Source organism: Nanorana parkeri, unplaced genomic scaffold (assembly GCF_000935625.1).
Source record: "Nanorana parkeri isolate BGI_ZX_2015 unplaced genomic scaffold, ASM93562v1 scaffold375, whole genome shotgun sequence".
In the NCBI taxonomy this organism is placed as follows: domain Eukaryota; kingdom Metazoa; phylum Chordata; class Amphibia; order Anura; family Dicroglossidae; genus Nanorana; species Nanorana parkeri.
This window is the reverse complement of record NW_017306643.1, coordinates 363,027-385,493: the sequence shown is the minus strand read 5'-3', so window position 1 is coordinate 385,493 and position 22,467 is coordinate 363,027. Positions and strand designations below refer to the sequence as shown.

Below are 22,467 nucleotides of genomic sequence, written 5' to 3'. Positions count from 1 at the left end.
CCACTAGGGCTCCAAGGACCACAAAGTCGCACCTGTGGCCTCCAGGCCGGGCACTAGGGGTCTAAACTGTCAATCGCCATACTAGAGAATCAAGCAATCTGCCACTCTTACTGGATGTCACTGCTTGAGGATATAGTCCGACATTACCACCATGACATATATAGCATTCATAAATCATCAATGAGATACAAAAAGGCAGGTAGAGGTAAACATTTTCTGCAGGGCAAAATATTTGGTAATAGAGATTTCAGCAGTTCCCATTCCCAAGGTATGGCAAGCAGATTTTCAAAGTCATAAATTAATTAACCCACTGCAGATATACAGTTATGAGGCTGCATGCACAGCAGTGCCTAGGCACGTTCGCATACCAGGACTGCAATATTTCAGGAGAAATACCAGACAAAAGTGTACATTCTTTTACGGTACGGCTTCGGCACAGTGAACAGATGTTATAGATCCTTGGTTCAGGTACAGATCCCAACAATACACAGGTCGGCTCAATTGATCAGGAAGTCAGCACACCGCCGATCACTGATTCCCTGATCCTTTCCCTGCACAGAACGGTGACTGCCAGTCACAGCTCCCTGCCGGGAGAGGGGGCGGGCGCAGCTTGTCCTGCCTTTAGAGAGGCAGACCCAGCGGGGTGGATCTCAACAGTATTGTTGGGATCTGTCCCTGATTCAGCGCTCTCAGCATATATCGGGCAATAGCAATATACTGAGTTTTGGGTCACCGGAGCACACAGTATATGTCCTTCTGTGACCCTGAGGAAAACTATGGGCAAAAAAGGTTGCCCCATTGTACTCCTTCAAGTGCTGGTTAGGTAATGTTCATTGAGGAATTCAGTTAAGTTTCAATTAAAGCAATGCAAGATGCACCTTTTGAGACATCTGGTAGTAGATCATATGTGAAGGTAAAATCACTTCCTAGAATTAGAATACCAAACTAGGAAGGATGTCCTATATGAATGTATGTGGATGCAGGGCTGTATGTGGACAGAACCAAGAGAATGCAATGAAACAGAATGTACCGCCATACACATTATATTGTAGGTGCTAATTTAACAACACAAATAGGTTCGCACTTTGAAAAGTTTTATTAATACAATTCCAAATGGGATTCTATTAAAAGTGCCAAATTCAGAAAGTTGGCAAGTTTGATGATCAAAAAGCAAGAGTAGATGCATTTATACAATACAGGCCATGACAAGGCCCAGTTTAAACTTGAGAGCAAGGCTGGTGTACTAAACAGTTTAAGAATCTTTATCTAAGAAATTGTGTTAAGATTCAAATCAATTATCTAATCATGTGAAAAGCAAAACCCTTGTTGATTTATTTCACATTTATTCAAAGTGAATACAGCTACAATTTATAGAGTGGCAGTTTCAAACTCTAAGTAAATTGGCTCCAATAAGTTTTGCTTAATTCATAAAACTGTTAGACAAAGTCATAGTAATCCCATTAAAATATTGTTGAACTTTAACAAAATATGTAAATTATGTCAATTTCATGAAAAATGTATTGTTATGCTGATTTCTGCTTCTTTTTGTTTTCACTTTTATGTTATTTAATGTGAACCTTTCTCATCTGCAGGTACATAAAATTGGCATGTGGGTGGCATTCAAATATTAGGGTAAGACAATTTACCCTTGTGTGATCCAGGAAATTTCTTTGGAGATGCAGGGCCCACTTTGAAATAGGGAGGGCAATGCATTCCTACCCTTCTCCTGTTCAGTACTTGGAAAAAGCTTGTGATGTATCTTGTGCTCTACAGTGAAGAGTGGAATTGCTCTCCTCAGGGGTTGTTTTCCTATAGGAAAGGAGCGGCACTAAAGCATACTGATGTAATACGAACGACACGTGGTGCCACTGCTAGAGTTAAATAGATTGCGTCTCCTAACTCCCCATCACTCCTCCTTCCCATGTGGCTGAGAAGGATGCCATTTGGCAGATCACCAACCCCTCTGGGAGCCAGACCCAGGCTTAGCAGGTAAGCCATGAGGTGTTTATTTACATCTTAAAGAGCCCATGAGAGTAGCTTTTGCTGATCTGGTTTGTCCTTCTCCCATGATGAAATGGCTTTACAACTCTCTCTAAACATGTTGCCTTTTTCATCCCCAGACCTTGCTGCAACTGGAGTCATGGTCATATAATGCAGAAGCACATTTTCGCAAGATTTGGGAACCTCAGATTTCCCTCTAGATTATGAATCAGGAAGCCGAGGTGTAAGGTAGCCTTTTTTTTGGTAATTTCTTCTTTGCCAGACAGAGATTTTGGATGGAGGTGGGGTTACCATCTAGGTCTTAGTTGCTATTGACTGCAAGGTCCACTTAAAGCTAATATTAAATGTTCAGGTTTGGGTTTAGATCTACTTTAAAAAAAAAACAGCCTGGCCATATGTTGTCCCTAAAAGACTACAAAATAGATTTGGTCATTGGCAGCATGTCCCAAAAATGTTCGCAAAAATTAAAGCACACAACACAAAAATTCAACATATTCAGTACCAACAAGCAAAAGCAATAGGTTACTGCACCAATGAACATGAATGTCCGTTTAAGCAAATGATTTTCTAACAGCCAACCAGATGTCTTAACTAAAGATGAGAGTGTCAGTTATAGATTTATGACAAATTTTCCATTAAAATATGAATCTTTTCACATGGTACACTTGGAAATTGACATTAGCATTGTGTTTCCAGCCATCTTATCAATCCTAAGAAAATGTTTTTACTGAGTGTACTGATCTATTAAAGCATGGCACCAATATATAAATAATCAGCAAATATCATACGAAAGCTCAAAAGCTTTCTTACCTTTCAGATAAATTATTCCTGGTCTCCCTTGTAATGTCAGGTGCTGCAGGCCAAGGCTGGGATATGACTTCATCTACCTTATCCTTATGAATACTTCTCTCAGTCAGGGTCTCAGCACCAACTAATTCATCTGGAGCTCCAGACAATCCAGGCTCTAATGGTCGGTGTCCATGCTCTGGTATGTTACAATTACGGGCTGAAAGAAGCTGTAGGGCAGAGGCTGCAGAGCTCATGCTAGGAGCATGATTTGTGTCAGTATCTTCAAGGGTCAGGCCTAATGATATAGGTGCTGGGTAACTTCTTTGCAGGGTCTCTGAGGCAATCTCCGGAATATCTTGTGACACAGCAGTGGAAGCACTTGAGATAACATCTGGGGACCGTTCACGGGTAGGTGAAGCCTGGGGTGCCATAGATGGTTCCAAGCTTTGCAGTTCTAATGGAATGCTTGATGGTGTGACCTATTGAAACCAATCCACAAACAAAAATGTAAATCATTCCACTTTTAAAGAGAACACCGGTATTTTAAGCAGCTATAATACCCAATGTTTTTTCTGCACAGCTAGTTATTATGCCTCATTATATTTAAACATTCATCTACATTTTCTAGGCCAACACTTACATGGTAATTTAAGAAATCAGTATCAATGATCATGCAATAACTGAACCATAAAAAGCACAGACATTTGTAAAATGCATAAAATGTAGGTATGCACCAATACTATTATTTCCTGACCGAGTACTAGTACCGATACTTTTCCTCAAGTACTCGCTGATACCTTTTTTTTTTTGTGTCATGTGACAGTTTTTCTAAAACAATGCAGACTAATAATTTTAGGACAGTGGTGGAGCACCAGGGCCTAGTCACAGCTGCAACCGCTGCAGCCCTGGCAGTTCTGCCACTGATTCCAAGCTGTAGAGGGACTACAAATCTCAGCAATACATTATAAAGAAATTCAGAATACCATCAGCTATAGAGGACTACAAATCTCAGCAATACATTATATAGCAATGCAACATCGCACCAGCTAAAGAAGACTACAAATCCCAGCAATACATTATACAGAAATGCAGTAAGGCACCAGCTATAGAGGACTACAAATGCAAGCAATACATTATACTTTTCTACTCCCTAAGCAAGAAAAAATAATGGTACCTTCATGATATGCTCCATTAGCTGTTTTAAAGAGGACCACATTGTGGTGGCTGTGCAAAAAAAAAGCCAAAAAGAGGGCAAAAGACTAGTCACTGTTATTGTCTGTCATCTACCTACAGCTGCTCTTTTCCCCATTAGAAACTAGACACTTACTATGTCTTGTTCTATACTGGGTCTCTGTAGGGACTGCCATTTTGGTAGAGAAGAAGTGTTTGCTTCCTCATGTCAAAGCTGTCCTCCAAAGAAAAGAGCAGAGAGGGGAACATAAGACACATCGCCAAACTCACTCCAAATCTTGAGAGGCTTGCAGTCACAGGCAACCGTGCTTTTTACCCAGCAGATATACAGTTATGATGCTGTAGGCAAAGGAATGCCAAAGCACACACACGCCAGGGTGTGCAGTGCATTTGCGAAGTAATTCAAGACAAAAAGTAAATATTTCATCCCACTTTAAGCATAGTACCAAAACAGTGCATTAAAAGGACAAATGTACTATGGTTTGCATACTTTTCCTTGAAGAAAACCTGTCATACGGTGAAAAAAAAAGACGGGCATGAGTCCCTAGGCAATGAATGTTACAAGTATTGTTGGTACTCTGCCAAGTGTAAAGTAGGATTCTTGACCTACCTGTAAAATCTTTTCTTGGAGTACAGTACAGGACACAGGCCAATCAGGACAGATGAGTTATATGGTGACATCGTCAGGTGACTGGACACTGGCCAGAGCAATTTGGAGCCTATATAACTCCTCCCTCTACCACAAATCCTCAGTTATTTGAAAATAATAATGAATGAGGACATACAAGGGAGGGTGCTGTGTCCTGTGCTGTACTCCAAGAAAATTATTTTACAGGTAAGTCAAAAATTCTAATGTCGTTTATCGTACCGTACACAGGCTAATCAGGATAGACGAGATGTCTAAAAGCAATAGTGCAAGGTGGGAATGCAAATCTGCTGAACAGATGGCTGGAGAAAAAGAGCTCACAAGGTACTGGCAGCCATAGTGGAATAAGCCCTCATAGGAAAAGGGGGAGATACTTTCTTACTAGAATAAGTCTGTAGAATGACTTGTCTAATCTATGAGCTACAGTGAACAGGAAGGCAAAAACCTTCTGGCAGAACAGCAAATTTGATTGTTAGAAAGAAGAGGTAGCATCTAAATAGACCCACAAAACTCTTACAACATCCAAAGTGTATAACTGTTCTTCCCTAGGATTCTAAGGATCTGGAAAAAAGAAGGACAACATAATACCATGAAAAAGGTAAACAGATGAAACCACCTTGGCTAAGGAGGACTGTCTGGGCTTGAGACTCCCTTTTCCTTATGCATGACCAAAAAAGGCTCCTTGCATGATAGGGCTGCCAACACAGAAACCCTCCTAGCTATCCTGTTTCCCCGAAAATAAGACCTACCCCAAAAATAAGACCTAGTTGTGACCATTCCCAGGGCCGGTGCTGGCATAAGGGGGAACTTGAAGGGGGAGAGAATCAGCGGTGTCAACGAAGCCAGCGCTAGAGGAAGCAAGGCGGCAGCGGATGGAGCAGAGCTGCATAAGCCGATGCTTCCTCTAAAGCGCCGGCTCCTGTCACAGGCGGAGTGATACCAAATGCACTCCGCATGTGAGGAATCGATAGTGAAAGTGCGCTTCGCCCATTCTGGTTACCAAATTGCTCTTGGAAAGGTACGGCACCACTGATTGCCCTGATTACCCTATTCTTAACTTTGCCATTTTGGATTATTTAATTTGGATTTGCATTAACTTTGGATTGTTATACAAAAAAAAATAAAAAAATAAGACCTACCCCAAAAATAAGACCTAGTGTGTTTTTTTGAGCCCAAAAAAATAAAACAGTGTCTTATTTTCGGGGAAACACGGTACTAGAAACACAACCTTACAAGTAAGATCTTCTAAACCTATGTTTTCCAAAGGTTCTAAAGGAGACTGCTGTAAACAGGAAAGCAACAACTTAAGGTCCCATGGTGAGAAAGGAGAACATTTTGCCAGAGCTAAGTAACTCCTTGTACAAAGGCCTTAAAGAATGAGAGGCCAAAGACTCTTGAAAGAGAACTGTTAGAGCTGAAATTTGGCCTTCAATTGTGTTCCGTGCCAAATTCTGATCCAACCCCGGATTGCAGAATCTGGCTCCATGAGAACACTTTAGGGTTAAAGTCCCTCCTTTTACTCCAACAAAAGTACATGTTCCATGCTCGATAGTAAACCTTACAATAAAAGGGCTTCGGTTCTTGTAGTAAAGTAGGGGTATCTGATACCTTTTTTTTTTTGTGTCATGTGACAGTTTTTCTAAAACAATGCAGACTAATAATTTTAGGACAGTGGTGGAGCACCAGGGCCTAGTCACAGCTGCAACCGCTGCAGCCCTGGCAGTTCTGCCACTGATTCCAAGCTGTAGAGGGACTACAAATCTCAGCAATACATTATAAAGAAATTCAGAATACCATCAGCTATAGAGGACTACAAATCTCAGCAATACATTATATAGCAATGCAACATCGCACCAGCTAAAGAAGACTACAAATCCCAGCAATACATTATACAGAAATGCAGTAAGGCACCAGCTATAGAGGACTACAAATGCAAGCAATACATTATACTTTTCTACTCCCTAAGCAAGAAAAAATAATGGTACCTTCATGATATGCTCCATTAGCTGTTTTAAAGAGGACCACATTGTGGTGGCTGTGCAAAAAAAAAGCCAAAAAGAGGGCAAAAGACTAGTCACTGTTATTGTCTGTCATCTACCTACAGCTGCTCTTTTCCCCATTAGAAACTAGACACTTACTATGTCTTGTTCTATACTGGGTCTCTGTAGGGACTGCCATTTTGGTAGAGAAGAAGTGTTTGCTTCCTCATGTCAAAGCTGTCCTCCAAAGAAAAGAGCAGAGAGGGGAACATAAGACACATCGCCAAACTCACTCCAAATCTTGAGAGGCTTGCAGTCACAGGCAACCGTGCTTTTTACCCAGCAGATATACAGTTATGATGCTGTAGGCAAAGGAATGCCAAAGCACACACACGCCAGGGTGTGCAGTGCATTTGCGAAGTAATTCAAGACAAAAAGTAAATATTTCATCCCACTTTAAGCATAGTACCAAAACAGTGCATTAAAAGGACAAATGTACTATGGTTTGCATACTTTTCCTTGAAGAAAACCTGTCATACGGTGAAAAAAAAAGACGGGCATGAGTCCCTAGGCAATGAATGTTACAAGTATTGTTGGTACTCTGCCAAGTGTAAAGTAGGATTCTTGACCTACCTGTAAAATCTTTTCTTGGAGTACAGTACAGGACACAGGCCAATCAGGACAGATGAGTTATATGGTGACATCGTCAGGTGACTGGACACTGGCCAGAGCAATTTGGAGCCTATATAACTCCTCCCTCTACCACAAATCCTCAGTTATTTGAAAATAATAATGAATGAGGACATACAAGGGAGGGTGCTGTGTCCTGTGCTGTACTCCAAGAAAATTATTTTACAGGTAAGTCAAAAATTCTAATGTCGTTTATCGTACCGTACACAGGCTAATCAGGATAGACGAGATGTCTAAAAGCAATAGTGCAAGGTGGGAATGCAAATCTGCTGAACAGATGGCTGGAGAAAAAGAGCTCACAAGGTACTGGCAGCCATAGTGGAATAAGCCCTCATAGGAAAAGGGGGAGATACTTTCTTACTAGAATAAGTCTGTAGAATGACTTGTCTAATCTATGAGCTACAGTGAACAGGAAGGCAAAAACCTTCTGGCAGAACAGCAAATTTGATTGTTAGAAAGAAGAGGTAGCATCTAAATAGACCCACAAAACTCTTACAACATCCAAAGTGTATAACTGTTCTTCCCTAGGATTCTAAGGATCTGGAAAAAAGAAGGACAACATAATACCATGAAAAAGGTAAACAGATGAAACCACCTTGGCTAAGGAGGACTGTCTGGGCTTGAGACTCCCTTTTCCTTATGCATGACCAAAAAAGGCTCCTTGCATGATAGGGCTGCCAACACAGAAACCCTCCTAGCTATCCTGTTTCCCCGAAAATAAGACCTACCCCAAAAATAAGACCTAGTTGTGACCATTCCCAGGGCCGGTGCTGGCATAAGGGGGAACTTGAAGGGGGAGAGAATCAGCGGTGTCAACGAAGCCAGCGCTAGAGGAAGCAAGGCGGCAGCGGATGGAGCAGAGCTGCATAAGCCGATGCTTCCTCTAAAGCGCCGGCTCCTGTCACAGGCGGAGTGATACCAAATGCACTCCGCATGTGAGGAATCGATAGTGAAAGTGCGCTTCGCCCATTCTGGTTACCAAATTGCTCTTGGAAAGGTACGGCACCACTGATTGCCCTGATTACCCTATTCTTAACTTTGCCATTTTGGATTATTTAATTTGGATTTGCATTAACTTTGGATTGTTATACAAAAAAAAATAAAAAAATAAGACCTACCCCAAAAATAAGACCTAGTGTGTTTTTTTGAGCCCAAAAAAATAAAACAGTGTCTTATTTTCGGGGAAACACGGTACTAGAAACACAACCTTACAAGTAAGATCTTCTAAACCTATGTTTTCCAAAGGTTCTAAAGGAGACTGCTGTAAACAGGAAAGCAACAACTTAAGGTCCCATGGTGAGAAAGGAGAACATTTTGCCAGAGCTAAGTAACTCCTTGTACAAAGGCCTTAAAGAATGAGAGGCCAAAGACTCTTGAAAGAGAACTGTTAGAGCTGAAATTTGGCCTTCAATTGTGTTCCGTGCCAAATTCTGATCCAACCCCGGATTGCAGAATCTGGCTCCATGAGAACACTTTAGGGTTAAAGTCCCTCCTTTTACTCCAACAAAAGTACATGTTCCATGCTCGATAGTAAACCTTACAATAAAAGGGCTTCGGTTCTTGTAGTAAAGTAGGGGTAATGTTGTCTGTTAAACTCCTTACCCTTAGGACCTGGGATTCAACAGCCATGTTGTCAAAGCTAGCAACTGAGAAGCAGGGTGGTAGACTGGATAACGAGACAGAAGATTCAGTTGACTGGGAGGCTTCCAAGAGGGTTATACTGACATATGGGGAATCTCTGTGAACCCCATTCCCCTGGGAGCTAACAGGATCACTGGAATCCACTCTGAGGTTAACCTGCGAAGGAAAAGCGGTAGAATCTTCAATGGAGCGAAAGCGTAAATAAAGCTAAATTGATCCCACAAAGTCACCAGGGCGTCCACTGCAAAGGCCCAGGGATCCCTGGACCTGGGTACAAACCTGTCCAGCTTGTTGATGTATCTGAATGCCAGATCATCTAGGTCTGGTGTACCCCAGCATCCACAGGTCTGGTTCGGGGACCAATCCCCCTGACCTAGCTGCTGTCAGCTGAGAAAATCTGCCTGCCAATTCTCCATCATGGAATGAATACTGCTGACAGAACCTTTATATGAGCTCTGTCCATTCCATAATCCTCTGTTTCCTTTGGGGCCGTATGCTTCCTGTGTCCCTTGATGATTTAAGTATGCCATAGCCGTAGAGTTGCCGGACTGCACCCTCTTTGGCTAACCTTTGAAGTTGATGGGACCAATGACGAAGCACAAGATAGATCGCTCTCAACTCTAGAATGTTGATCAGTAAATATTTATTCCTGGGAAGTCCGTATCCCCTGAACCAAGAGGCTGCCTAACAACACCCCCCTCATTTTTGGGGATGATCCAGTGATAGGGACTATCTGTTCTATGAGGTTAAGATGCTCAGCTGGAGTGGCCGTCAGTGGGCCTGTGCAAATGGGACTGCTTTGAAAGTAGAGACCATCACTCCTGGGACCCTCATTCAAAATTGTACTAAGGGGCATGACTGTCTGAAGACAGTGGGCTAGACTACAGAGACTGAATCTCATCTGGAGGGAAAAACACTCGTGCCCCAATTGTGACTAACACGAGTCCCAGATGTACCAGGGGATGGCAGTGGGGGCCAGAGACTACCTCCAGTAGTTGATTACCCAACCGAAATACTCTGGAACGAGTAGAGTCTTGCAAAGTTTCACTGTTAGAACTCTGACTGCTTTCAAGAGGAGATCGTCTAGATAACTAACCATGTGAACACTTGGAGGACGCAATAGGGCTAGTATTAGTGTCAATGCTTTAGTGAATACACTAAGTAGCAAAACCAAAAGGGAGAGCCAAAACATAGAAAACTCTGATGGGCAGGAAAAGTGGGAACATGCAGGTAAGCATCCTTGACATCTATTAAGGCCAGAAGATCTCCCTCTTGTAGGGAGGCAATGACAGAATGAATTGGTTGCATACGCAATTTGTGGACTAAGAAGAATTTATTTAGGTTATTTAGATCTAAAACTTGACAAACTCTCACCCTTGGTTTCGGTACTGTGAATAGTTTGGAGTAAAATCCCTGGTATCTTTCCTGGGAACCTGCCTGAGCTTAGAAGTTTCAAAGTGTGCTTTGCAATGCTTCCGCCTTTACAAGAGATGTTGGAAGATTGGAAAGCATGAACCAAGAGAAGGGAAAGGAAATAATTTCCAGCTTGTACCCTTTTGATACAACAGACTGGATCCAAAAAACCTGCCCCTCTTGACTCCAAATTCGTTCAAACCCCAATAAACGTCCCCCCACCTGAGAGAGTGGGTGTGTCCCTTCATTGCGAAGGCTTAGGTCTTGGTTTAGTAGACTTAGTGGACAAACACCTGCATTTCTTTTGTGAGCTCTTTGTCTTAGAAGAGGTGGATCCTGAGGCCTGAAAGAAGACCCTCTTAGCAGTCTTTGTTTATTCCTTAGTACCCTTATCCTTCTCCTTACTAGGCAATAAGGTACTCTTACCGCCTGCAATCTTTTTGAAAAACTCATCAAGAGATTCCCCAAAGGGATGTTTCAAAGCAAATGGAAATCTTTCTATTAATTTCTTACATGCAGCTTCTGCCAACCAGTATATAAGCAATAGGAGTCTACGCATCTGTATGGACCCAAGACCAAGTCAAGTCTAGATAGCTGGCACAAAGTGTCAACCAAGGTGTTCACATAATATCATAAAGCTCCAGGAAGGAGCCCCAACTTTCTCGACACCTCCTGTTCAGAAGGCACTTATTGTTGGTTTCTGGACATAGTCTGTGTCAAAACCACCAGGGTATGACAAACCTCTAGTCCTGTTGTACAACCACAGGTTCTACAGATTGTCCAATAAAAGAAAAAAATAGGCCTTAGAAGGACCCTCCAAATATTTATCCACAGCATCCTTGAAGGCAGGAACATCCTTTACTGGAACCAATAGAGATTTGTTCAGGTTGGAAAAAGCCGCACCCACCTCTGGCAAAGCCAAATTTTTTGAGCAATGAATCCTTAAAAATACAGCTGAACAAAACACTTCGGCTAAAATAGCTTTTCTGGGTGTTGCCAGTCGGCATACATAACTTCCCCCACTAGCGAGTGCACAGGAAAGGTTTTTGGGACAATCCTCCTCTTTAAGGACCCCATCCCATACCCTAGTATGGACATCGACCAGAGGTTCAATCGGGAGACATTCTCTGACTTTGGAGATAATCCCACTGAGGGGATTTCTTCTGAATCAGAAAGAAGCATTCCGTGCAATTCCTCACCCTCCTCATCCTGGTCAGGAAATACAGAACAGGCAAGGTCAATATCTGACTGGGAAATCAGGATCACGAGAAGGGGGACTGCGCGTACAGCCACAGCAACCAGATGTCTCTAACATATCAAAAATATGACCCTTGATTGCTGACGTAGAGGCTGCAAAATCATCTTTACTAAGACAAGATGAATGAGATCCTGTTGACATAGAAGCAGAAGAAACCAAAAGGAAATAAAAAGGTGGCTCAGCAGGTAATCATCCAGCGTTAAGACCCTAGGGCAGGGGTCAGCAACCTGCGGCTCCGGAGCCGCATGTGGCTCTTTTATCCCTCTGCTGCGGCTCCCTGTCCAGGGTCAGAACTACCCCTGGGGCTGCAGGGCCTGAGGTTGTGGGGTGGGGCCCCAGTGAGGTCCAGCCCTGGGCACCCCCCTGGTGGAATATGCGGCAGTGGAGGGTCTCTGGGCCCCGTACTGCCGATGGGCTTCTCGGTGTACTAAGCCCAGAGTCCAGTGTGTTACTAAGCCCGGAGTCCAGTGCGTTACTAAGCCCACATATACCTATATACATGCTATACATAGCATAAAGGTAAAAATAACAATAAGTGCCGTGTTATCTTCATTTTACATGCCAATAGGGTTTTGTGGCTCCCGGAGTTTTTTGTGTGGGAAACAGGTCCAAATGGCTCTTTGAGTGTTTAAGGTTGCTGACCCCTGCCCTAGGGGAACCATCAAGTAACCCACTAAGCCCAGCAGAAGTTGCCATGCCACATCTGTTTTTACCTCTAGTCCCCTTTTGCTTTGCATCTGCCAAAGTACTCACAATTGCTTGTCTGTTGCGGCCAGTGTCTCAGCCCCTTGTGTCCACCATGACCAAAACTACTCTGTCCAGACTTATTTTTAGGATGGGGAGACCAAAAACTGCCCAGTGTGCAATTTAGTCCGGTGGCCATTTTTTCAGAATCCATCTACTGTGCATGTGCTGACAGATGCACAGTAGCAGCTCCAGTGGCCATCTTGGGGTCCATGAAGACCCTTTAGAGGGGGTATGCTTGCCCAAAGTTAGTGAAGCATTTCCTCAGATAAAGAAAATGCAGGAAGGTGGTAAGTCGTACACCATGTCTGCCCCCTTATTACAATGGGGGAGGGGGGATTGGCTAGGACTCTCCACATTCCTGCATCTTCTTTATCCAAAGAAAAACTTCCTCAGCTTCACCCACTTTGGGCAAGAATGCACTCTCTAAAGGGTCTTCATCAACGGAGTCACACCAATGCAGATATGCCACTGCCCTGGACCTGTATAGCACATGCAGCAAACCCAATGCACTGCACATTCCGTGCCAAGGTGGTTCGCCCACACAGGATCCAGTGCTAAAGCAACATTACAGTCTGGCCCCACTTCTTCTGATGCTGTCCTTGCATGGTCCGGGTACGGCCCCCATGTTCCCGCTGTAGGATACAGATACGGAGACTGAATCCTTGCCGAGGAGGCCACACGCAATAGAAGAAAACATGTTTGAAGACATCAAAAGGTAAGACTAAAACATTCACTCAAAGAAACATATCTGTCACCTAAGGAAAAAAAAAATCTGAGGATATGTGGTAGAGGGAGTAGGATTACAGGCTCCAAAATGCTTTGGCCATTGTCTGGTCACCTGAAGATACCACCATATAACCTATCCTTTCAGATTGGTCTGTGGCATGTACTGTACATCATGAAAAACAAATTGTTCTAATGCTTGAGCCTTTTCCTCGCCAGGTCCGTGCCAATTATAATATACAGGGGCTACGGATTCGAGGGAAGCATCACAAGGTGGAGGCTTTCGCTGACAACTTACTTTTCTTTGTTACTGCTCTAAAGACCACTTTTCCTAATTTGTTGTTAGAGCTGAAATTTGACACCCTATCCAATTTTGAAATCAATGACCATAAATCAGAGGCACTTGATATTATACTTCCCAACACTGCGTGGTTGCACTGCAATTCGCTTATGCTTTTAAATGGGCCAGAGACCATATTACTCACCTTATAACTCCTGCTCTGGATGGTATATTAAAAGGTCAATTCCCCACCTCTTTTTAGCCAGATTAAGCAAGACCTTTTCATATGGGGATCACCAACACATTGTTGGTTCGGTAGGAATGTGCTCTTAAAAATGAACCTGCTCCCCAGACTGCTTATCTCTTGCAGACGCTACTGATTGCCATTCTGTCTACCATTCTGTGAGATGTGTGAAGGGTCTTTCTGGACCCGATAGTCTCATTATCAGGCTACTATCCTTTCCAGGATACTGGAATGGACAAGGAACTCCTCTTTGAAACGTTGGATACCTTTGAAACAAGCGGCATCTTTGTGGGGGATTCCCTGGCTGGGCCCTCATCATTTTGGGATACTGCGTGTTCACCCCGATTGGGCTATAGGTGAAGGTGTTCCATGTGATGCATGAAACTCCAAATCTAGCTGCTTCCCGGACCCCCATGACCCCCGTCATTGGGCATCCCGATTTTTCCCCTACCTGGACTGACCCTCACTTTAAACGTTTTTCAGAGGCTTCTAAAGTCAGAGCTAGGGACTTTGCCTCAGAGTCTTGTCTGGCCTCACCTAGATACAATACGTACCATGATAGATCCACCTTTGGACACCTCAATATCTCCATTTTCTCCCCACCTTGATGCCCCCTGGTGCTTGTTTATCCTCGCGCATATGGTTTGACCGACTTTGTTCTGAGAGTGATCTGGTGCCCAATCCTCTGTCTCTGATCCAACCCTCTGGATCTTTTGTTCCTCTGTTCTTGGTTGAGAGGGAAGATGGAAACCCCCGAAACAGAGGGATCACATCCTGTACTTCTCATCATGCCTATATCACATTTAGGGTCCAGGAAACGATGTACAAATTATATGTAAAAATGAAGTCAAGGCAACTGGACTTGCTGTATTTTTGCCTTGACTTAATTTTTACAGATATACCATGACCTGGATGAATGAGAACCTTCACAGACACTATGTACAAATTGCTCTCACGCTGGTACTTTTGTTTTGCATAAAATGTATCCTGCTGTTTCTTCTTTGTGGTGGCGCTGTGGAAAAGCAGGGGGCACTATACTTAAACATATTCTGGTCCTGTCCTGGCTTGGCCTCTTTCTAGATGGCGGGCAGGGATGTTGTGAAATTGCTGACTGGGGTGGATTTGGGGTCTGACCCTGCGGCCTATCTTCTCCATATCTCAAAATGTTTGAGATGTCGTTATAAGAAATCCCTCAATTCATCTCTTGAATGTAGACTAAAACAAAATGTGTGGACTGCCTCCTCATCTCATCTATGCCCATAGCTCTCAGCTTGTGAAATAAGCGCTTGTGTGGTACCGTATCAAATGCCTTTGAGAAATCCAGGTATACCACATCTACTGGCCTCCCTCCATCCATATCTCTACTTACCCCCTCATAAAAGGTTAACAAGTTAGTCAGGCAGGAACAGTCTTTCCTGAACCCATGCTGATCCTATTAAATCTCTATCACTTCCACGGTGATTAAAGGCTTTAACGCTGCATGTAAAAGATGCTATTTCCATGCAGTGTTAAAGCAAGCAGTAGAGCAGAGGTCTCAAACTCAATTTACTCGGGGGGCACTGGGTACATTTTCTTCTCCCATGGGGGCCCCTTGCCAAATTTCATTTAATGTCTGCGTGTGTTTATAATGTCAGTATATGCGTTTGTGATGATTTTTTTTGCATGCAACGTCAGTATATTTTTTGTGATGCGTTGTGTGTATTGTCAGGATTTCTGAGAGTGATGTGGGTATGTGTGTTAAAGTTTGTGTGTGTGTTATATCCCCCCAAAGGGGTCTCGACTGTACATTTAATTTTGAAAGATGGCTGCTGCGGGTAGCGGCGACCATCTTTAAACCTGGCAAGCACCCATATCTCATTTAATATATTGCCAAACAGGCAATATATTGAATGAAAATCATTCCCTGGTGGTACAGTGGGAATCAGTATAATCTGCATCTCTTGCTGATGCAGATCATACTGATCGCTCCCTCGTGGTGCCTCTGCTAACAGGTAGGGAGCGATTAGTATGGTCTGCATCAGCCAGAGTGCAGATCACACTGATCCTTCACTGGACCCAGGGATGCAGCCCCCCTTCCTGCAAAACAGGTAAGCAGGAGAGTGGGGCATTTTTTTAGATAACTATTTTAATTGTTAATGTGTGTGTGTGTGTGTGTGTGTGTTTTATTGTGTGTGTTTTAATGAGTGTGTGTGATTTTTTTAAATTAAGCTATGTGTGTGTTTTTTTAATGAGTGTGTGTGATATGTGTGGATGTGCTTGTTTCATTATGCGCGTTTTTTTCTTAACCACTTCCCGCGGGTTCACATAACTGTACGTCATTCGCTGGAAGTGGTTATACCAAGCTCACAGCTGCTCCTGAAGCCATGTTCTTGTAGCGTGTTAAACAGCTGACGATTGCTCTTTAAATACAAGCGATCCGGAGTCTGTACAGGCACTCGATTGCTTGTACGGTGCGGAGCTCTGCCCCCCGCTGGTGCCACCATCAGCTTCCTGGCCTCATCTTCCAGCTGCGGATCTCTCCTCCGATCACTGGACCCAGGAGTGATGTGCATTACATCACCTCCGGTGTCACTGTACACAGTCTCTGGCTCTTAGGGCCTGTTCAGACCATTGCATCCGGCTCACTTTTTTGCTGCGCAGGAGGGGGCGTGGCGGGGCATTGAAGTGAATGGCGCCGTAGCCATGCCCTCCAGCCGCAATGCGATCGCCCGCACAGGATCGCAGGGCACATTGTGCCTGCAGTGCGTTCCAGGGCGGTGCAGTCAAAATGTTGCAAGCACTATTTTGACCGCACCAAGCCTGCGACCCCGTGCGGGCGATCACATTGTGGCTGGAGGGCATGGCTATGGCGCCATTCACTTCAATGGCCGCCACGCCCCCTCCTGCCCAGCAAAAAATGGAGAGGTTGGAAACTTGTGTGAATGAGTCTAGTACCGAAATTAAGTTTGGGATGGAGATTTTATGTTCTGTGTTTCCGACGGTCACGCCGTGTATGTTTGGATTGTGCCGGAGTAGGTGTGCCAAGGGCTCTATTGCTAGGACGAATAGGATTGGGGACAAGGGGCATCCCTGTCTTGTGCCCCGGCGGATGGTAAATGGTGGGGAGGAGCATTGGAGATATCTTACCGTAGCAGAGGGGTTATTGTATATGGCCTCCAGCCATCGTAGAAAGGCCGGAGGGAATCCCCATTTTCCCAGAATGTAATATAAATAGTCCCAAGAGACGTCATCAAAGGCCTTTTGGATGTCCAGAGACAACACCATGCCTGGGAGTTTAGTTTGCCGCGTGGCGTGTATTAGCTGAATAACTTTTCTTGTGTTATCTGTGGCCTGGCGGTGGGGCACAAGGCCTACTTGGTCCCTGTGAATTAATGTTTCTAAAAAACAGTTTATCCTATTGGCCAGGATTTTGGAGAGTAATTTGGTGTCTATATTTAAGAGAGATATGGGCCTGTAATTATGTGGGTCTGTGTCATCCCGTCCCGGCTTTGGAAGCATCACCACCTAAACTGCCAGGGAGGAGGAGTGCAGCTTCAGGCCCCCAGACAGATGGTTGAATAGTGCCACCAAGTGGGGAGCTAAGATGTCAGAGAATTTTTCTAATACAAGGCCGTAAATCCGTCTGGCCCCGGGGATTTAGCTGGTTTAAGTGTTTTGATGGCCGCCAAGACTTCTGACTCAAGTTATTTCAGCCTCCATCTTTTCCACCATAGAGCTGGACAGGGCAGTGGGGGGGAAGTCCGCGAACAGGGAATTTGCCTTATGGGTATCAAATTGGGGGAGGGGCTATATAGTTTGCTAACATGGAGCCTGGCTTGTTTGAGCGCGCATAAAAGGAACTGTTTGCCCACCCGATTTGTTTCTCAGCTTTGTCATTAAGAAGATTCAGTTCCACTTTAACCGATGCCCCCTGTCGGCGTAACGTGTAGAAGGAAGCGGTTTTCCAAGCCGACTAGAGACTTTCCAATTCAGTAAAGAGGGATTGGAATTTACTTTCACGGTCCCTCTTCCTGCGGGAGGCTAGCCGTTTAATGTCGCCTCGAAGCGTTGCCTTGTGGGCTTCCCACAAGGAGACTGGTGAGGCCACTGATCCCCCATTCTCCGAAAAGTACTGGAGAAGGTGGTCACGGACGAGTGCCGCCGAGTCGGCGAACGTGAGCAGCAAGTCATTCAGGCGCCAAGTGTAGGAAGTCGGACTGGAGGATAGGGATATGCAGTCGAGGAGGAGTGGGGAATGGTCAGACCAGGGAACAGAAAATATTTTGGCCGAGTTTCTTCTAGGGAGGAAGGACTGGGAAGTGAATATGTGGTCGATGCGGGAGAAGCTATCATGAGGATTCGAATAGAACGTAAAGTCCCTGGTAGTGGGTTTCCTTTCACTCCAGCAGTCTATCAGGGCATGTTCTGATAAGAGAGAGTTAAAGAGGTCAATTTCTCCATGAGCTGGGGGTAGGGATGTAGATTTGGAGCTAGAGGAACGCCTATCTAACCTGTAATTGAGGACTAGATTGGAGTCTCCCATCACTAGCAGGGTGCCCACCCTATGTCTCTCAACCACTACCATGAGATGAGTGAAGAAGTGAGATTGTCTCGAGTTTGGAGCATAATAAGAGACTATTGTGATGTTCATATCCATGAGTTTGCCCAGTAGTATCAGATATCTGCTCGTCGGGTCAGCTATTTCTTTGGTGCAGGTGAAGGGTGTGGTTCGATGAAAGGCCAGTAGAACTCCCCTTTTCTTTTCCCGAAATGTGGCATAAAACACCTGCGGGTAGGCCGTGTGTAGGAATTTGGGTTTAGATGTGTAAGAGAATTTTGTTTCTTGTAGTTCCACATATGTATTTTGTGGGGCGCATAATAACTAAAGGCTTTCCTACATTTACAGGGTGAATTTAGGCTCGGGACGTTATGGCTTATGAGCTTATAGGAAGACATCATGATAGAAGGGGGTCTGGTGAGTTATCCTGACGGAGGCCCAACTGGGATAGCGTCGAGGAGGCGAGACTGGTGAACTTGAGATTCCGCTGCCACTGGAGAGAGGGGTAGAATTGAGGGGTAAAGAGAGAAGAGAAAGAAGAAGACGACGACATACTGTACATATGTGAACTGTGTTCAAACTTCCATAGAGGTTTACAAGCGTAATGCTCAATAGCATCACATACATCGGGGGCACCCGGACACAAACTAGATAATATAAGTATAAACATATAGTGGTGCGTAAGAGCACCAAAACAGTGGCAAGAAAAAAAAACCTTTGGTACCACAAACTAGTGGGACGTATCACCTGAAGGGGAAGGTGCAGGGAATAAGTTCGGGAGGATGGGGTAGGGTTAGGGGCAGGGTAGAGGGCAGTGGGCAATGGGATGGGGCAGAGGAGAGGGGTAGAGAGATCAGAGTGGAGTGATCAGGGTGGATGGAAGGACCTTGGCCGCTTCCAAACCTCAGGGGCCTGTATGTATCCGGTAGGGGTGGAGACAGTACAGGAGAGCAGCCCAATGGGGCTCCATGACTGGGGGTGGGGGTGAGTAGACCAGGCACTGACCAACATTCACCGAGTATAAGGGCGTGGTCGTTCATTATGGGTGGCCTCATAGGAGGGGAGGGATTTGTGTATTTTGTTGGAGGGGCCTGTGTGGCATCGTTTGTGGTAATGTGGTCCAATTTCCAGCAACCTCTTTTGGGGTCCATAATGAGGAGGCTGTTATCAGGGTGAAATTCCTGGCACTGCGGGGGTGGAGTAGGCAAGGGGGAGCATTAGTGGATAGCCACGCTTATTCCTAATGGTGAGTTCGGGGGTGGGGAATGCCATGGTTCCCCCAGGGTATGAGGCACGGTGTAGGGTGTGTGGTGTGTACCAATTGTGATCCATAGGGGGGGGGGAGGTTGCAGCCCACCTCTGAATCTGCACATCCTGGGCTCAGCATAGTACACATTAGGCTAGCTAGTTATAACCATGACTCATTAAAAAGCATAGAAATGAAATAAAATAAAGATAGTGGTTAATCCCTGGGATGATATAATATGTACCTGAGACAGCATTTGTGTAGTATAGCCAGACTTTGTATAGTGGGGAGGGCCACAACAGCACCCCCGGATGTGCACAGAGCGTATCCAACCTGATTATAATGTGAGGGGGCTGTAGCAGTTCCCCTGAAATTGCACAGCAGGGATCCAGTATCATACGGTCCTGACAGACTGGGTTTATCAAGGTAGGGAAAAGCCTTGACCTTTCCATGGGGTCATAAAATATAAGTCTAATGTTGTCCGTACCCGTAGATCCAGCCGGACTTATAAAAAGAGACGGCTGCAGTCTCTCCCCAGAACCGCACAACAGGGACCCAGCTCGGCAGATACATTTCAGAGCATTCATTTCGATAATAGTAAAATAAAGTGTTATAACAGGAGTCTAAATAAAATAAAAATAATGGAGGTTAAATGGGGCATGGCTACTCCTCCCAGGATCTGCGTATTAAGAACTCAGTATAGTTTATATGAGGTACCCGGTTGCTTTCCTTAACAGGAAGCTGTCTCTCGACTGTGAGGCTATGTATTGTGAATCCAATATGGTACATATTAAGCCGTTTATTCATAACAATAACAATGAAGTGAGATAATACACTGTAATGAGATCCGCAGATGGCTCTGGAGTGGTACAATAAGGGTCTGGTATAGTTTCTATTATAGCCTGTGGGCGATGGGTCCCTCAGCTTATGTTAGGGAGGCATCAACAGTGCCCCCGAGTTTGCACAGGATGAAGCCCAGCCCGTGCATGGCCAGCTGATAGGCTATTTCTGAAAAGGGGGAAACCGGGATCCATCTATGAGGTCATGGGGTATGTGCCCAATGTCGTCTGATCATGTCATTCCAGCCCAACATGTGTGAAAAGGATACTGTGGCTTCCCCCTACAACCACACTGACAGGAGCCAATACTGTAATTGCCTCATAGAATAGCCAGTTCCGTAGCAGAGAAATAAACCCAAAAAGTAAAATAAGATGGTTCAGGGTATCAATATTGCAGATAAGCATAAGAGGGGGGTATAGTGTTTCTTCCGTATATTTGCCTTTTAGGAACACAGCATAACAAGTGTGAGGCAGTCTGCTCAGATCTGTGGGAGAGTGGGGCATATGTCTCCTGGAATGGCACAGTGTGGCAATCGGTATGGGGGAACCAAACGGGTCTAACAATATAAACAGGCCACACTGGCTAACAGACAAAGTACATAGCTGTGTGGGCCAACCTATCGGGAACAGTCGGTTACATTACCCATCGATATGAGTCCTCGGTCTGGTGTCGGTCTTGGGAGGGTTCTGAAGGGAGGGGGCCGGTTCAGGAAAGGCACCCACAACGGTCCTGTGGTTCCGGCGGGAACAAACTCCAAGAGGTGGAGTGAAGAAATCCAGGTAACATTGCGGAGCATTCAGCAGTGGGGTTCTTCCTGGGATTGTTGGGATCTTTGTCGGCTTCCAGCACGCTCTCGGCGGGGTCGTGCTCCCATAGCGGCATCAGGCGGCGTCTCGGTGGAGCCTGCGACGTCTGCGATGGAGTGGTGGTCATCTCCGGCGTTGCCAGATGTAGGGACTCTAGCAGCGGGCACGCTTCCTCTGGAGTGGCAAAAGAGTGCTGACAACCTTCGTAGGTGAAGAAAGCTTTAAGAGGGAAGCCTCATTTGTATTTAATGCGGTGGTGCATTAGGGCATTCAGGTAGGGGTTCAGTGCATCCTCTTCTGAAGGGTTTGTGGGGCCAGATCCGAATAGACTTGGTATTTGAAGCCCTGGAAAGTGAGGTCACGGTGTTCCCATGCAGCCTTCATGATTTCTTCCTTAGATCTGTAGAATGTAGGTTTAAGGATTACATCCCGCGGAGGGCCATCCGGTCTCTTCGCGCCAAGGGCCCTGTGGACCCGATCCATCTCGAGCCTGTCCACCGGATAGTGAGGAAGGAGCACCTGGAATATGGCTGTGACTGTGGCATTTAGATCCTCCACGTGTTCGGGGATGCCCCGTAATCGGATATTACCGCGCCAGTTCCTGTTCTCTAGATCCTCTAGTTTGAGGAGGGTAGTAGACAGATCAGATCTGACCGAGTCTAAATCCTGTTTGTGGGACTCCACGATGGTGACCACATCATCCATCTTGTACTCGATGTCATGGATTCTGGAACCCAGTTCCTTAATATCCAGTGATAGCTGTGATGCCAATTTTTCAGCAGCAGTTCTCAGTTCCCTCTGGAGCAGTATTTTAAAGCGATCAAGCAGATCAGAGTCCCTGCATACCGTCTCCTGTTGGTGGCTCGGCACTGGGGTTGAGGTATTCGCGTTCGAGGATCGGTCTGCATCAACAGCCGATTCCTGAGGGGAGGGCTGCGAGTTCGGCCCAGAAGGTGACGGCGCCATCTTGGCTGGAGTGTGCGTCGAGACCGGAGTGTTCGCTCCTCGGGAACGGTTGCGAGTTGTTGTAGTTCCTTCTCATCATTATTCTCCAGCTGTTCCGGGAGTTGTGTAGCTAGTTTGCGGAGTAGTAGGGCACCAAGATAGCACCTAGAGTATGGGGTTCGTGTCCGGGTGTAGCGGAGCCAGATTAGGTTGCAGCCTAACTAGCGCCCCCTCGGTTATTATATTTTTTTGCGGTTTCATGGATGCTTGACATGTTTGGTATCTATTTGCCTGGTGTGACCCTGTCTTTTTTATTGCACCAAAAAATCGCCATATTATGTTTCTGTGCACTAAATTTAATTTTAGTGTATTTTATCCTAAGAATACTGGTTTGATAAACATTTGCGCAAATACCGTGCAACATAAAAATTGCAACTAGTATCTTTTTATTCTACACGGCTTTATTCTTATTTCAGAAAATATATAATTGG

General features: G+C 45.1%; 1 protein-coding gene across 1 annotated transcript in view; it reads right to left on the bottom strand.

Moving 5' to 3' along the window:
• Nucleotides 1-22,467, bottom strand: part of EDC4 (enhancer of mRNA decapping 4) — a 631,081-nt gene that overhangs the window by 250,737 nt on the left and 357,877 nt on the right. Inside the window, exon 16 of the mRNA XM_018559011.1 lies at nucleotides 2,812-3,269. Coding sequence (XP_018414513.1) covers nucleotides 2,812-3,269 — 458 coding nt within the window. The remainder of the gene's footprint in view (nucleotides 1-2,811; nucleotides 3,270-22,467) is intronic.